Source organism: Giraffa tippelskirchi, chromosome 3 (genome assembly GCF_054371585.1).
Source record: "Giraffa tippelskirchi isolate mGirTip1 chromosome 3, T2T-mGirTip1v1.2.pri, whole genome shotgun sequence".
Classification (NCBI taxonomy): Eukaryota; Metazoa; Chordata; class Mammalia; order Artiodactyla; family Giraffidae; genus Giraffa; species Giraffa tippelskirchi.
In genome coordinates, this window is record NC_137277.1 from 81630935 (window position 1) to 81647402 (window position 16468).

The 16468-nt window shown below is 36.0% G+C and overlaps 1 protein-coding gene across 7 annotated transcripts in view; it reads right to left on the reverse strand.

Moving 5' to 3' along the window:
• Positions 1-16468, reverse strand: part of AGPS (alkylglycerone phosphate synthase) — a 126041-nt gene that overhangs the window by 9448 nt on the left and 100125 nt on the right. For 5 of the 7 annotated variants that reach the window (XR_014079397.1, XR_014079396.1, XM_081579591.1 and 2 more), the window contains exons 18-19: positions 16349-16448; positions 13926-13983 (exon numbers count right to left, since the gene is read on the reverse strand). Coding sequence is in view for 4 of the 7 variants with exons in the window: in XM_081579591.1 (XP_081435717.1) it covers positions 13926-13983; positions 16349-16448 (158 nt within the window). In the remaining 3 variants the exon portion in view is untranslated. Of the gene's footprint in view, positions 1-12321; positions 12447-13908; positions 13984-16348; positions 16449-16468 lie in introns of all 7 variants that reach the window. The other 2 variants (XR_014079395.1, XM_081579590.1) reach the window with 2 other exon arrangements.

Sequence of the window (16468 nt, forward strand, 5' to 3'; positions counted from 1 at the left end):
CAGTACTTGTCAAATGTATTATTTCAATAATTGAATTCAAATGGTCATTTCCCACAAATGTTCATTAATGATCTAAGTCATCAACAGTGATTTAATTGGCCAACTAAAATGGGAAAGCTTCTTTCATTAAACCATTCAGCCTGTCATTCTAAAATGCACTCCCATTTATCAGGCTGCAGTGATACACCATAGTATCTGCCTTTTGGAGATCTTAAATACCATTTTAAGCTCAAATCAAACCATCTTTTCTGTCTAGTTTCCCAGGAAACCATCAATTGTCATTAAAATAATAAATAGCATGACATTCTCAGAAAGCAAAATATTCTGCTTGGCTTCTGGAAATAAAAAAGTACTGCTGGTATTAAGATGAGAGAAAATGCTCTACAGCAGGAGGAAAAAATCTTAAATTCAAAAGAAAAATTCTGTTTAAAAGAGTTTTAAAACCAGAAGCTGAACGTACAAGTTCCTACTCATGCAATCTCTACCACCTGAAAGATGTTCTACCAGGTCCTCCTCCTATCTCCGTAAGGAACAACTCACCACAATGCCTCAGCCCGAGTTTTCTCATCTGCAAAGGGATTAGAATCTACAGGATCTTTTCACCTCAAATATCCGATGATTTTAACACTTAAAGTTACAAATCAGTTATTTCCAGATTTGCTCTAGGGTATTAAAAAGAAAATAAACCTACTCTGTGAGTGGTAAAAGTGTCATTATTTTAAGCCACCGACACTGAAGCAACTCAGGAGAGTGGGGTGAAAAGCAGTCAATGCCAGTCTCCACTGTTATCTGTAATATAGTTTCACTGAATGCGTCCTGTGGTTATGGATGTAATTGTCCTGAAAAGACTGCAAACAACTGCTCCAACAAGATGGAGCACATTAGAACCTCAGCAGGATGCCCAACAGCTAGCTTGTCTGCCTCGTTTTACACCTCTAGTAATAATGCAATTCCACAAGGAACTGAACCATCGTCTGAGAAGCCACCCAACAGCCATTGCATATTTAATGAAGTCACTCACCAAGCGCTGGAAAACAGAAGGTGCTTGGAGTGCATCATTAGTTCTGTCAGAAGGATAATTTACACATCTATCTTGTCAAATTTTCTATGGTTTATACTTTTACAATAATCAATCTAACATACATTTGATTAGTGAACTAGAAAGTTAAAAAAAAAACAAAAAGAAAGGCAGTACAGGCAGCATAGCTGTGGCCCCTCATAAACATATCTGATAAAAGAATTTAACCCCCTGATGATTTGATGGCAGAGGTCTGTGAGCTTCTTCTGTTAGTGATAAGAAAATTTAAACTGAAGTCAGAAATCACAATTTATGCAATTAAAGGGATGAGAAACCTTTTTGGTTTTGCTTAACAACTTAAGTCAACTACACTACAGGATAAATGAACAAATAGAAAATAGAGCTTAAGCAGAAATGCTTAATGAGCATGTATAATAAGAGATTATTGGAAATAGTCTTCATAAAATTCTAGAGAACCTTCTTCTCCGGCTGCCACAGATGAATTAATAAATTAAAACACAACAATGAAACATCAAAGGCCCTAATCCCAAAGGGGAGATCACACTTGAAAGTAGAAGGTTTTTATTTTTTAGAGCTAAACAAAGCAATAATAATGCCATTTGTACAGTCTTTATTTTCATTGCTAGGAATTTTAGAAATTAGCTGGTTAGACTGATCTGGACATATGTAACACGTGTGTGCATAACTATACAGAAGCTACTTAAACATTTCCAGACTCATTTTCAGAAAAGGTAGAAACAACACTGTCCTTTTTGCAACATGCTATACTAAAGGGGCGGAGAAGGCAATGGCACCCCACTCCAGGACTCTTGCCTGGAAAATCCCATGGATGGAGGAGCCTGGTGGGCTGCAGTCCATGGGGTCGCTGAGAGTCAGACATGACTGAGCGACTTTGCTTTCACTTTTCCCTTTCATGCACTGGAGAAGGAAATGGCAACCCACTCCAGTATTCTTGCCTGGAGAATCCTAGGGACGGCAGAGCCTGGTGGGCTGCCGTCTATGGGGTCGCACAGAGTCGGACATGACTGAAGCAACTTAGCAGCAACAGCAGCATACTAAAGGGGAGAATGGATGAATGAAAACAGCAAATAACAGATGGTCAAGACTATTTCAACATTTCTTGTATGAATAGCTATCCATGAAAAGGTTTGTCTACATTCATACTACATGAAGCTTATTCCTCTTTCCAGACCTAGATTATCTGATATGTGGGGGTATTCATGACTACTGACTCAAATACATCCCTTTGACTTCTGATTCTCTAGAAGTATAAACCTAGCTTGACAGCCAAAAGTAGAGCTAGAAAAAGCCAAGCCCACCATTTCTTAACATAAGAAAAAGACCCTGTATTCCACAATTCACATTTTCTCTATATATTCAATGTTCAAAATGCTCAAGTCAGGTATTTAAGAGTCTTAGATATATTTTTAAAGATACAAAAATCATAAGCCAGCCAAATAATAAACATTACAGAAAAATAATGGGAGGAAATTCTTTTTCTGCTTAATTAAGAATGGAGTTCACTTTTTTAGAATTTCTCATAAATACAGACAGAATAAAATAAATATTTTGTGTTTTTTCCACAATATACAGTACATATTAAAAGTTATACTTTTGGAACAGAGAAAATAGAAGCTTTTTGGGATAATCTTTGAAATCATAGCTCAACAGTCCCCTTTGGATGTTAACAGCTCCAAGAAAGAATACACTTTGTGTGGAAATCAACAGAAAAGAATGAACTGACCTGTATACAAGGGGAACAGGCAATGGGAGTCGCGTGTGGAATATGTGAACACGGTGGCCAGTCTAGCCACCAAAAATTATTTGGAAGGGACAAAAGAATTAGCAGAAACTACCAAATAATCTCATCTTTAAAGGGACACATCTAGTGTCTGCTAGCCAGAATTCTTTTCAGCTAAATTAAAAACTTTTGAATTATGGAGTTGATGATAAGGTTAAAAATCTATCATACACTTATTTTTAAAATTATGAAATGGGCTGGACTTTTAGAAGATTATTGAAGCTAAAGCCTAGAATCAGAATTTAACCAAAGTTAAAAGCACCTAACCATTATTTTAACAACTGTATTTTGAAAGCTCTAGTTTAAGCATCTTTTTAACATCTTTTTAGCATCTTTTATAGGTCATTTAAAAAAGAAACTCTAGATTTACCTGCTTGTATAAGTGATCTAAGCACTGACTTTGTATAAGATTTCATTAATCCAACCAATCTACTAGTGGCTTATTTAAGGAACTAGTGCTAAAGGGACACTGACCCCTTGTCAGATGAGGTTCTGGCCCCAAGAAACTTCCGGCTCTTTGGAGAATCTGGTGATCTGATGATGAGGATATTTCTTTGGGAGAGAGTGATGTGGGGTAGAAAAGAGGACTTAGTTGTCCATCTGCTTGTACTATAAGGCATTTGTGTGTGTGGTACATGTTGAAAGTAAGTAACAGATCTCCAACTGAGGGATACTAACATCCAGCTTTTAAAGACACATGAGATGAGACTATGACTATGCACGAGTCTAATTTAATGCTTATGCTCAGTCATGCCTGACTCTGCAACCCGATGGACTGTAGCCAACCAAGTTCCTCTGGACTGTAGCCCACCAGGATCCTCTGTCCATGGGATTTTTCAGGCAAGAAAAATTATGAAATGGGCTCTACGTTTAGAAATGGGTTACCATTTCCTCCTCTGGGGAGCTTCCCAACTCAAAGATAGAACCTGCATCTCCTGCAATGGCAGGCAGATTCTCTACCACTGAGCCACCTGGAAAGCCCCAATTTAATGTTTAGTAAATACTTAAAGCCATGTTTGGTTTCTTTATTAAAGTTATATGATTTATTTTTTACTACTAATGACACTTCTGATACTAAGATGAAAAATTCATAGATACCATGGACTTTTAACAAAGCAATTAAAAAATCTGGTATAAGATTCTTTCCTTATTCAATATTTTTAAATGTCATTTTTCTCTATGCTAAGGTTTTATCTGTATAGAGCAGCTCTAAGATCTTACAGATCTTGAATAGGTCTTTAGAGATTATGAAACAGGAAGAAAATCTGAATGACCAAGATGATAGCAGAACAGAAGAGCTGGATTCAATCTGTCTTCAGAACACAATCAAGTGTTAATTCTCCTCTGTGTCCCCAGAAGATAGACTGACAAGCTCAAAATTTAAACCAAGTGGCCAACCGAGTTGAAAGCAAGTAAGCAGACCAAATAACATGGTAAGGGCAGAAAAGGATAGAAAACATCACATGCTCCTTGAAGGGTCATGTTTTATTCATTTTTGTAGTCTTGTTCCATAACACAGGACTTCTCTGGTGGCTCAGACGGTGAAGAATCTGCCCGCAATGTGGAAGACCCAGCTTTGATCCCTGGGTCAGAAAGATCCCCTGGAGAAGGGACTCCAGCACTCTTACCTGAAGAATTCCATGGACAGAGGACAACACATGTCTATGTGTTAGACAACACAGATTATTAAAAATTAACTTTACCTAAAATCACTTTTAACAGATCTTACACTTGAAAATACCTATTAGGATTCATTGCTAATCACTTGAAAAAACAGCTACAAAAAGTTACTGAGTCTATAAAAATATAATAATACAGTAGAGACATTCTAAGATTAACAAACATCTAGCATTTAAAACAGTGCTGTGCTATGTGCTGTATTTAGTCGCTCAGTCGTGTCCGACTCTTAGCGACCCCATGGACTGTAGCCCGCCAGGTTCGTCTGTCCATGGGAATTCTCCAGGCAAGAATACTGGAGTGGGTTGCCATGCCCTCCTCCAGGGGATCTTCTCAACCCAGGGATTGAACCCAGGTCTCCTGCATTGCAGGCAGATTCTTTACCTTCTGAACCACCAGGGAAGCCCACTTAAAAGAGTCTTGGTCATAAAATTGCTAGGGAGAAAGAGTTCTCTTTAGAGGTCCAAAGAGAAATGGTTATTATCCAAGCTACCTATTCTTTCCTAGTGGCTGAGAAAATACATCTGAAGCTGGAAGCTACTACAGGTATATATATAGCACAAGGTAAGAGGTGGCAAACACGATGTTGTCCCTGCCCTCTGTCTGGGACTGCGCCTCTGTAGCTTGCATGGGGAGGAAGATGTAAGGATCAATACATTCTTACAATAGATTTTGTCAGCTCTCAAACCTGTCTGTACTGTGACATAGTTGAAATAGTTAAGTAGTTAAATGTTCAATTATATCATGAATTAAATTGGCTTTTACAGTCTGGTCTTAAAATCTCACTATTTACAACACTGCTTCAGTAGAAAAATATTACATTCAACTTTTAAGTTTTGTGAGAAAAAGCCAATCACAATAAAGGAGCAAAACAAACTTCTGCTATCTTATAGTAATCTGATAAAGATTCGATACTGGAAAGGCTATACTCATCTGATAGCTATCAAAAGACCAAAATCACAACCAGCATGTTGACACTGATAATAGCCGAGATCCAGAACATTTCCATCCACACAAGGAGCCCTGTGTTGCCTATTTATACTCACCCCTGTCCTACACTCAACTCATGAAAACCACTAATGTGTTCTCCATTTCTCTAATTTCACTATTTCAAAAATGTTATAGAAATACTATCACACAGTATGCAATTTTGGGGGACTGGTTTTTTTTCAGTCAGGGTAATTTCCTGGAGATTCATCCAACTTGAAGCCTGTGTTTATGGTTCGTTTTCTCTTACTGCTGTGTAGTATTCCATGCTACAGATGTACCATAGTTTGATTAGCCATTTATCGTTGAGCTGATTCTAGTTTGGGACTACCATGAGTAAATCTGCTGTAAATGTGCATGTACAGGTTTATGTATGAACATAAGTTTTCAATTCTGTGGTATAAGCATCCAAGAGCATAACTGTTGGGTTGAATGGTAGTTACAAGTTTGATTTTTGTAAGAAACTGCAAACTGTTTTTATGTAATGATGGTACTACCCTACATTTCAAACAGTAATGCATGATTTATCTAGTTTCTTGACATCTTTGCCAGCATTTGACATTGCCACTATATTCTAATGTTAACTTTCTGATCAGTGTATAGTGGTTTCTCTTGTGGTTTTAATTTGCATTTCCATAATAGTTATTGTTTCCCTGGTGGCTCAGTGGTAAAGAATCCGTCTGCCAATGCACGAGATGTGGGTTTGGTCCTTGGGTCAGGAAGATTCCCTGAAGAATGAAATGGCAACCCATTCTAGTATTCTTGCCTGGAAAATTCCACAGACAGGAGGAGCCTGGCAGGCTCTAGTCCATGGGGTTGCAAAGAGTTGGACATGATTTAGCAACTAAACAACAACAATGGTTACTGATATTGAACATCTATTCATGTAAATATTTGTCAGCTGTGTATCCTCTTTAGGGAAATGATTCTTCATGTCTTCTTCCCGTTTTTTAATTGAATTGTTTGCATTTTACTATTGAGTTTTGAGAGTTCTTTATATTTTATAGACATAGATCTTTTGTTGGATATGTGGTTTGCACGTACGAAAAGCCTAACTTTTCATCCACTTAACAGAGTCCTTCACAGAGCAAACATTTTTAATTTTGACAAGATCCAATTTATCAAATTTTCCTTTAATGGACTGTACTTTTTGTGAACAGCCTAAGAACTCTTTGCCCAACTTTAGATCTTGAATATTTTCTCTTGCTTTTTGTTTTTTCTAGAAGTTTTGTTATTTTATGTTTTACACTTAAGTCTATGATCTATGTTGAGTCAATTCTGGTATAAAGTGTGAGGTTCAGGTCAAGGTTTTTTTTTTTAACCTATGAATTTCCATCCAATTGTTTCAGCACTATTTGTTGAAAAAGCTATATACTTCCTCCACTGGTTGCTTTATATCTTTGTCAAAACTGGTCAGACATATTCATGTGGGTCTATTTCTCAGTTCTCTACTTTGTTCTATGGATCAATACTCCTCCAATACCAGTCTTGATGACTATTATTATAAGTCTTGAAATCTGATAAATTGATTCCTATGACTTTGTGGTTCTTTTTTAATCTTATTTCCTTTACCTTAACATATAAATTTTAGAGTAATCTCTTCCATATCTACTAAAAATATTTCCAAAATTTTGATAGGAATTGTATTAAATAGGTAAATCACTCTAGGGAGAACTGACATGTTTATACCATGTCCAGTGTTGTACCAGTCCATGAACATATCTCTCCATTTATTTAGGCCTTTAATTTTTTCATCAGCATTCTGTAATTTTCAGAACATAGATCCAGTATATAGATTGTTAGATTTATGCATAAGCGGGTACATATTTTATTAGATTTAAATGCCTTCTTTGGAGCAAATGTAAATGATACTACATTCTAAATCGCAGTTTCTATACGCCTGTTGTTAATATACAGAAATGTAATTGATCTTGGTGTGTGCTCTTATATTCTGCAATCTTGCTGATCTTTTTTTTTTTTGCATTTTCTACAAAGACAATCATGTCATCTATAAATAGTGATAATCACCTTGTCAATCTGCATGTCTTTTATTTCACAGTATAGGTTTTTAACAAAGCTGATCTTTTGCTCATTACTTTGAGTACTCTCTTTTTACTTTTAAAGTTCCTGACACTACTGGATTATGTCAAGACCACAAAAACTGCTATGAGCAGCTGCCCCATAATTATTCTCTGAATAATAGGAAATAATTTTGGTTAGGTAAAGACATCAATATTTAAACTAAGACTGGTTATATTTAATCAAGATTTTTTTTTGTTTGTTTCCTGACAAGGACTGAAGTATAATTTTAGCAAATGAACAACTTAAATTGAAATTAAATATATGGCTGACATAAATGCTGTTGTTTAAACTGACCAGCTCGTCAGTTACAAAAACAAGCGCTATGAAGATTAAGTTAAGCAGGCTTTGTATTTCCTATAGCCTCCAGTTCCAGACTACATCTGTTTTCTTTGATACACAAAACCAGAGTTAAAATAGCTCCATTTATCACAGTATGATTGTAGGCAGACAAACCAGCCTGTCTGTTTCCAGATAGTGAAAGGGACTGTTATTAATCACAATTACAGGCCAAACTCTCTAAGAGAAATTACATCAATATTCTCCCAACCCCCAGCCCTTCTACACTTGAACTCAAAAACGGTACTGAAAATGTCATGACACTGCCTGAAGGTCAGTAACTAAAGATGCTACTATGAGGCTGCCTTGAGTTTTAAGTTCAGGATACATATTAAGGAAAACCTTTTCTACACATACAAAAAGCGATCTTTCAAGAACTCTGCTGCTGCTGCTGCTAATTCACTTCAGTCGTATCCGACTCTGTGCGACCCCATAGACAGCAGCCCACCAGGCTCCCCCGTCCCTGGGATTCTCCAGGCAAGAACACTGGAGTGGGTTGCCATTTCCTTCTCCAATGCAGGAAAGTGAAAAGTGAAAGTGAAGTCGCTCAGTCGTGTCCAACTCTTAGCGACCCCATGGACTGCAGCCTACCAGGCTCCTCCATCCATGGGATTTTCCAGGCAAGAGTACTGGAGTGGGGTGCCATTGCCTTCTCCGTCAAGAACTCTATTATTGATTAACTTTAGAAGGATAATTAAACCCACTCTATTTAAAATTTATATGGAAAGATTTCTGCTTGAAATGAAACCAGGAAACTATACTGAATAGCACGGGATATTTGAAATTTACAAATTAGATGATTAACTTTAAGCACAGAAGCATTTATGAGAATAGACATTTTTATAGCAAATTTTGCAGCCAATAGTGTGAAGAAAATTTATTGCTTTCATACAGATGGTAACAGAACCTCCTATAGAGTAAGACTAACCATAGGTTATAGATGAAAATGTTAAAGTAACTGTTCAATCTTACTCCTTGATAAGGGTCTTTTTCAAACTGTAACCCCTTTTTCAATGGTTACAGTAGAGGTTTAAGTATACAAACCAGAGTTTCACTTGGTGCTGTCTACTTCTTTTATGTTTTTAAAAGGCTTATTGTTATTTAAGCACCTACTATACATGCAAGACACTTTTGATGTTTCATACATTATCACACTTAGGTCTTATAATAATCCCAAGGTAGGTACTATTCCCATTTTGCAGACGAGAAAACCGCAGTTCAGAGAATTTATTTCTCTAAGGTGATACAGCTAGCTAAGTATAGAGCCAAGAGTCAAATACAGATTTGATTCTGAAGTCTATGTTCTTTCTCCTCTGTCTGTAAGCCTCTCAAACTTGTATTTGCTTTAAGACAAAGTTTAAATGGAATCTTACATACATAATGCATCTAAGAAAGGAAACTAAAATGGCTGGTTGGGCAGTTATAGAGAAATGCATATTATTTTACCCTACTTTTCCACTAAATAACTGACTCTGCTAATATACATTCTCAGAAATAATGTTATGGAATAACATTATGTTATGGAATAAACTGAGCCTTTCTGTGATTAAGCATGACCCTATTTTCAAATAAGGCTTGCTTAGTAAGCATTTGAAGCTAAATTAGCAAGGAGATTAATGCCATTCATGTTAATGAAAAATTCAGATGTTTCAGAATCTGCAAAACTGCCCAAAATTCTGTGAGCACTTAGACACTTAACTAGTCACATAATATATTCATTGATTACCTACTTCTGTGTAGAATAGTCAGTCACTTTTCTAGGGGCTGGGGAACACAGTGACAGACAAGATACAGTCAGTAACCCCATTGAACTTACTCAAATGGGAAACACATAAACTATACAAGAGAACAGGGAAGATGCCTCTAAGAAAGTGACATTTTTATCAGAGATCTAAATGATGAGGAAAGTGAACCATGCAAATATCTGGGGGAGGGGGCACAAGAGAAAGACCATCAGAAAGAGATGGAACAAATAGCAAAGGACTTTGAAGAGGAAGGAGGTTGACAGGTCTGAGAAACAGCAAGAAAGCCACTACTGCTATAGGGGAAAAGGAAGAGATGAAGAGACAGAGATAAACACACAATGTAATACCCTTGAAGAACCTGATACGGACATTGGATTTTATTTTGAATGTGAGAAGAAAATACTGAGTTTTAAAAAGATTACCCAGACAGCAAGAGAAATAACAGCAGGGCAATAGGCATGGAGGTAGACAGACCAGTAAAGAGCCTACTGCAGTTATCCCAGCAGGAAAAAAATAGTGATTTAATGAGGGTGGTTTTGGTGGTGCCTTCTGGTATCAGGAGTCATCAGCCTAAGGACAGTGTTTTCAGTCCTGGGACTGAAGTAATCACTGAAGGAGTGAGGGGAACACGGAGGAAGAAACTGGCTCTGGGCTGAACTCTGGAGCATGCCCGTGTTTAAAAAGTGTGAAAAAAGGCAAGCTAGTGGGACACGTGAAAGATACTTTGTGTTCAGGCTTACTTAGTCTCTTTTTCTAAGCCATAGAAGAATCAAAGTGGTTTAGCATTTGTTTCCACACAGGCATATTTCTGACTGTATGAAAAATAAAAAGAGAGAAATGTGATAGAAATAAAAGATTCCTTATCTAAATGAGGCAGAACCTCTCGATAAATTAATATGCAATCAAACCTTGCTACATTCAAGTTCAAGATAATAATTTCTATAATTAAACTATTGCATTGACCTTGGAGTCTTCAACAAATAAAGGCTTATAAACCTAGAACCTGAAAATGCACATAAATTATATAAGGAGCTTTATTGTAACATGATCTGACCTGCATTTGTTTTATTACCTGCTACTGACAACATGTTAGAAACCTATAATCAGGAAGTACAAAAACAACCAGAAAGCCAAATTGACTTATGTGTAAGAACTTAGAAAACAATGATATATTTATGATAAGGAAATTAAAATGTTAATTCATTTCTATTTTAACATCTAAAGCAGGACAAGCAACTAAACTTAGGGTCAAAATTAAACAAAGCTATTATTTTATTTTAAAAGAGAAACAGTAATGTTAAGTATTTCTTCTCATATACTTTTAAAATCATGTGCCTCTTTTCAAAGGTATTCAATTTAAATTTTTTAGCTTTTGACCTATTTTCACTATTTTGGGTTCTTAAGTCAGAGGACAAGGACACTGACATAGGAGGCCCTGAGTTCAAATTCAAATTCTAACAACTATTGCTCACACTTTGGAGTAAGCTACTGTACACTCCGAGCCTTAATATATCTTCATCTGAAAGACAAGAACAGTATCTATTCCACAGCATTCTGATCAGGATTAAAGGAGACAGTCAAGCAGAGCACCTAGCAAATGTTTTATAAACGTTAATTCCTTTCCCTATTTTATCTCCCTCCTCTTTGATGTTTTAACATCTATAGCATTTACATGTTTATTAAAGTCACCTTCTAAGTGCTTTTCAAAGAAGCGGGGGACTCTTATCTTGGTTAAAATATGATGATATCATAATCCTACTAGTTTTGATCAGCGGCCTTTTGAAATGCTATCATATTTTACTTTATGGAACTGTAAGATCCTTCAAGAGAAGGACTACCGTTCTTTGAAATCGTACTGTCTCGTGGACAAGTAATATTTATAATGTGGAAAACATATTATACAACAATGTTAAAAAGTATTAGGCATATCTGGTATCAAAAACATCCCAGGAGCTATTTATATTTTTTGCTCTGGAATCAAGAATTAAATGATCATGATCTTTTGGTTAATTAACGTTTACATATTTCCAACTATTTTTAAATTAATTTCTATTTGTGTTCATTGGCTAAATAACAGATTCTCAATAATAAGCTAATAATAAATATAATAAAATAATAATAAAACAGATTATTAACCATAGCTTTAGACAAATAATAAAGTCTGTCTCAAATAAATTCGTACTGGAATTATTTAACTCTTTATTATTTTAAATTTGTGTGTATTTTCTTTTCCTGTAATGACACCTTTGCACATATATTATCTCAAGTATGTTTACACAGGTTCTGTTAAAGCCTACTAAGAAACTCTCAGCATCCAGGGGGTTATCTGAGTAAGTACTGACAGCCGTTCCACCATATTAGGCTTTCAGCGTTTCACAGAGAGACACCACTGGCTGGACCTGAATATCCTCTTAGATCCTAGAGGCATAAAGTGTCATTGGCGAGAGAAAAAAAACACTGGTTTGGTTTTCCTCTACAATGTTGCAGGTCATTTGGTCACTTCTAACTTCTGTAGAATTTATCACACTTTATGTAAAACTTGAGTAAACAGAGAACATCCTCTCACAATTAAGGAAATTAGTTCACCTAATCCGATTATCTAACAATTAAGCCTCTATTTCTTTCTATCCAGTACAAGATTTGGCTATTTTTACCCTCTTGTAGAATTACTTCTCTCTCACATTTACTATCACAAACAAGGATCTTATAGTTTCTTATCTCAAAGGAAAAAGAACACTTGTTGGCTGCTGACATCTACCAAAAGGCAAAATTGTTGGCTCTGGAAAGGAAAAAAATTTTTTTGTTTAAATAAGCAATTATAGCTAAATTATTTTGCTTCCTCCCTCTATCCAATCAATTTAGAATTAAGAACATATTACTTCATGATACTATGTAAAATTACTATGTAATTTCCTTACATAGTAGTAATATAGTGGCATCCTAAAATAAAATATAAAAAAAATTTAAGTACTGTATATAGTTTTCTGAACATTTTAAAGGAAGGTAAAAAAAAAAAATCTAAGCACCTTTATGAAATACCTCATGTTTACATTACCAAAATTAGGTTTAGACCTTTAGATTAATCAAAAGCTTTTAATTCCATTTAAGAGGTTTCTAATATCCAGTTTCTTCCCTTCTTCATTTTCATCATTCTAACATTCATTAGACTCTCCATCAAAAGGTAATAAATAGGAAGAGAAGGGAAAGAACAATTCATTCACTTTAATGCTTATCAGTCAGCTAAGTTAGAAATTTATTTGTGAAGAGTAAGAAAAAGTAGGGGGAATATAATAGAACAAATTGATACAGTGATGCTGGGAACTATTTTTCTACTTCATTCATCCACATTAGCAATCTTCTTCAGGCCTGGCTGAAGACAGATTCTCCACAGCTCACTATGTTTTCTACCAAAATTCTTTCAATCTTCTTATACACATGTATGGAGAGCTGGCTGGGGCCAATACTATTCTGGTGCTGGGAGGAATGAAACAGAAGTCCCTACTGAGGATCCTACTTTCCAGTAGAAGGAGATAGCTAACTATAATGTTAGATAATGCTAAATGCTATGATGGAAAATCAAACAGGAAAAGAGGGATATGGAGAATCCAGAGTAGGAGCTGAATTTTTCAAATCAGTGGTCATTTATCTTCATGAACTTCCCTAAAAAAACTACACATATCTATTTTTCTAGGCACCAATTTATATATTAAAAACGCTACTAGTAACATAGACATATCATAATTTTTATTGGTGATATGATCAACTCTCCAGTAACTTATTATAATGACCAAAGAGGAATACTATAACGGCATTAAAATCTTGAAAAAAGATTTTTTTTCATGTCCTGTCTTGATTAATTTGCTGAATTTTAAGTGGGGAGAACAGTTCTTCAACATATGGTACAACTGACTTTCAGCTACATTCCAATAGTGGCTAAAAAAGAGTTACGTAGGTTTCTTCCCCCTTTAAGAACTTTTGCTATAATGGTCAAATACCTCCCAGGCTGGCTGGGCTATCTTGGGTAACATGAAGTTCCTAAGAACTCAGAAGAATGACCAGGTCCTGTTATACAGACAAGCTTGTCAAATCAAGCTTCAGCTGGTTACTACCACAACACAGGTGACCTCAGTGACAGACACAAAAACTTCCAAGATGAGATCTCTAGTGCAATTAAATTCCTCACAGTCCCAGCATTTTATCAAACCAAATATTTTAAACAGTCGGATTATTAGAAGTTCTACCCCCCAAAAAAGAATACCTCCATGGTGATGCGACAGGCTCCCTCCATTAGCGAGGATTTCTTCTCTAGCAGCTGCCTGTATTTGGAAACAAAACAACAAACAGATCACTTTGAAATGAAAGAGCAAGACTCAACTCTCAAAGGAAGCACAAACTTTCTGGGTTAAATAATAAATGGAAAGTCTAATTTTCTTTTCTATTACGTTAACTGTATTTTAAAAAGCAACTAACATATGCAGCATAGCTTTATAAGTTTTTTTCTAGTGAATAGTCACAAATTCTACAATTGTTACTTTAAGATTCTAGAAAAGAAAAAGAAGGCATAAAATGATGAATTCAGCAGCACTAAATGAATAAAAACAATTTTAAAAAGTTTTGTAAGGAGTCAGGTCCTACCCTGAAGTAAACATCTCACGATACCAACAAACATTTATTGACTACTTATGGTATGTCCAGAAAAGTAAAAAGCAATTTACCTGCAATAATTCATTTATTTTCACTAAAGCCACATGGAATAATTACTTTTATTCCTATTTCACAGATAAAGAAAACAAAGCTTAGGTGGTTAAATTACTCACCTAATATCATACAGTGTACACAGACTCAAGATTACTTACAAAACTATTGGGGATTAATAATAAAAAAAACTCTGATGGAGAATATCTGTTACGTCAATGTGTGCTCAGTGGCTCAGTTGTGTCCGACTCTTTGAGACCCTGTGGACTGTAGCCCACTAGGCTCCTCTGTCCATGGGATTCTCTAGGCAAGAATACCGGAGTGGGCTGTCATGTCCTCCTCCAGGGGATCTTCCCGACCCAGGGATTGAACCCACACCTCCTGTGTCTCTTGCACTGGTAGGCAGATTCTTTACCACTAGTACCACCTGGGAAGTCCTTGCTTTGGGACAAATAACTTGTCAGGCTTCTGAATATCTAAATGTGTGTGTGTGTTGGGGGGGACCCTTGTTTTATCCTCCTAACATGTTAGGCTCTAACTAGTCTCCTTATAAAGCAGGAAGGTTAGAAAGATAAACACTTAAAGCAAAATATAGAATGGCTGAAGTACAGGGTGAAAAAAGGGTTACAGTAACTGGAATTATACTCAACTCATGAGTGTGTAGCAGATATGAGGTAAAATCCCTACAGTGCCTTGCACCTCTCAGAATTACCTGGATGTGTATAAACCATCAGAGTTAGGCCACAGTAGAGGACGCCCTCCCTTCAGGACTGACATCTCATTGCGAAGCAACTTATAAAAACCCTCATTACCTAGGATTTAGGGTTTTTCAAATGAATCATACGTATGCTCCCCATACTCTAAGAGACTGTATCTTCAACAAATTATTTTAAGTAAAGCAATAATTACTTGAAACCAGGAGCACTTAGAGAATGACTGTTTGGCTTGGGAAAGAAGGAATACTTTCACTTCTGTAGTATTAATACTATGGGGAAGGGGTTTCTGAGTAGCCAGAGGGCAATACGAAGACACTAAAAGGCTAAGGGGATAGGAGAGGATTCAAACTTTTGAGGATGATGGATATGCTCATTATTTTGATTGGGGTGATTTCATAGGTGCATACATATGTCAAAACCCGTGAAACTGTACACTTCATAAGCTGTTTACTATATTTCAATTATACCTCAGAAAAGCTGTGTTTTGTTTAGGTTTTTAAAAAAGGAGGCCTCAGAGGGAGCCAACCAAACTCTGTCTGTGGTTTGGGTCTAAAAGTGTGCCACTGAAAATCATCTTGTGGTACTATCTTTGGCAGGCAGGATACAGAGTTAACGTGAGGACATCTGAAGTTTTAACAAACCCAGTCTCCTCCCACTTCCTCCATACTCGAGTCTGTTTCTTCAACTCTAGGCATTCTTGTCATGAGAAACATTGATGATCATACAGAAGACTTGATAACAATTATAAGCTTGAGGCTATTTAAGAAATGTAACAGAAACTGCTAGCAAATGAACCTCAAAGCCCGACATATAACTTTAATTTTTAAAATTAAAATCAATTAAAATATAACCTGAAATTATAGCAACACTGACCAAGAGTTTTAGAGCTGCTGACCTCTAAAACTGCTCAGTTTTAGAGCAGCCACCATCTAGAGGTGGGTGGGCTGCCAGAGTGATATCAATGATCCCTATAGTCTTTATCATTTAATTTAATCAGGTATTATATACTATAAGTAATAACGAAAGAATCACAGGCCACAGAATATTAATTTTAGAATATTAATTATAGTACGTGTAGAGAATATACATTTTAGACTTCTAATTCAGCATTCAATCCAGTGCAAAAATTATGTTTTTCATTTCTATGGGCTATCACCAAGGTAAACCACAAGTTATTAAAGAGAGTCACACTAAAACTTGTCAGCTGACAGTAAAGTTTATTTAAATTAATAAAAGAATATAAGAGCTATATTCATGTATGCAAAGTTACCTCAGTTTGTTCAAACACAGTCAGTGGGTCACTGATTCCCCTGTAGTTAAAGGCAAAGTAGAAATAGATACAGGCACCTGCATCGTAAGTCTGTGTCACCCTAAAAAACAAACAGACAAA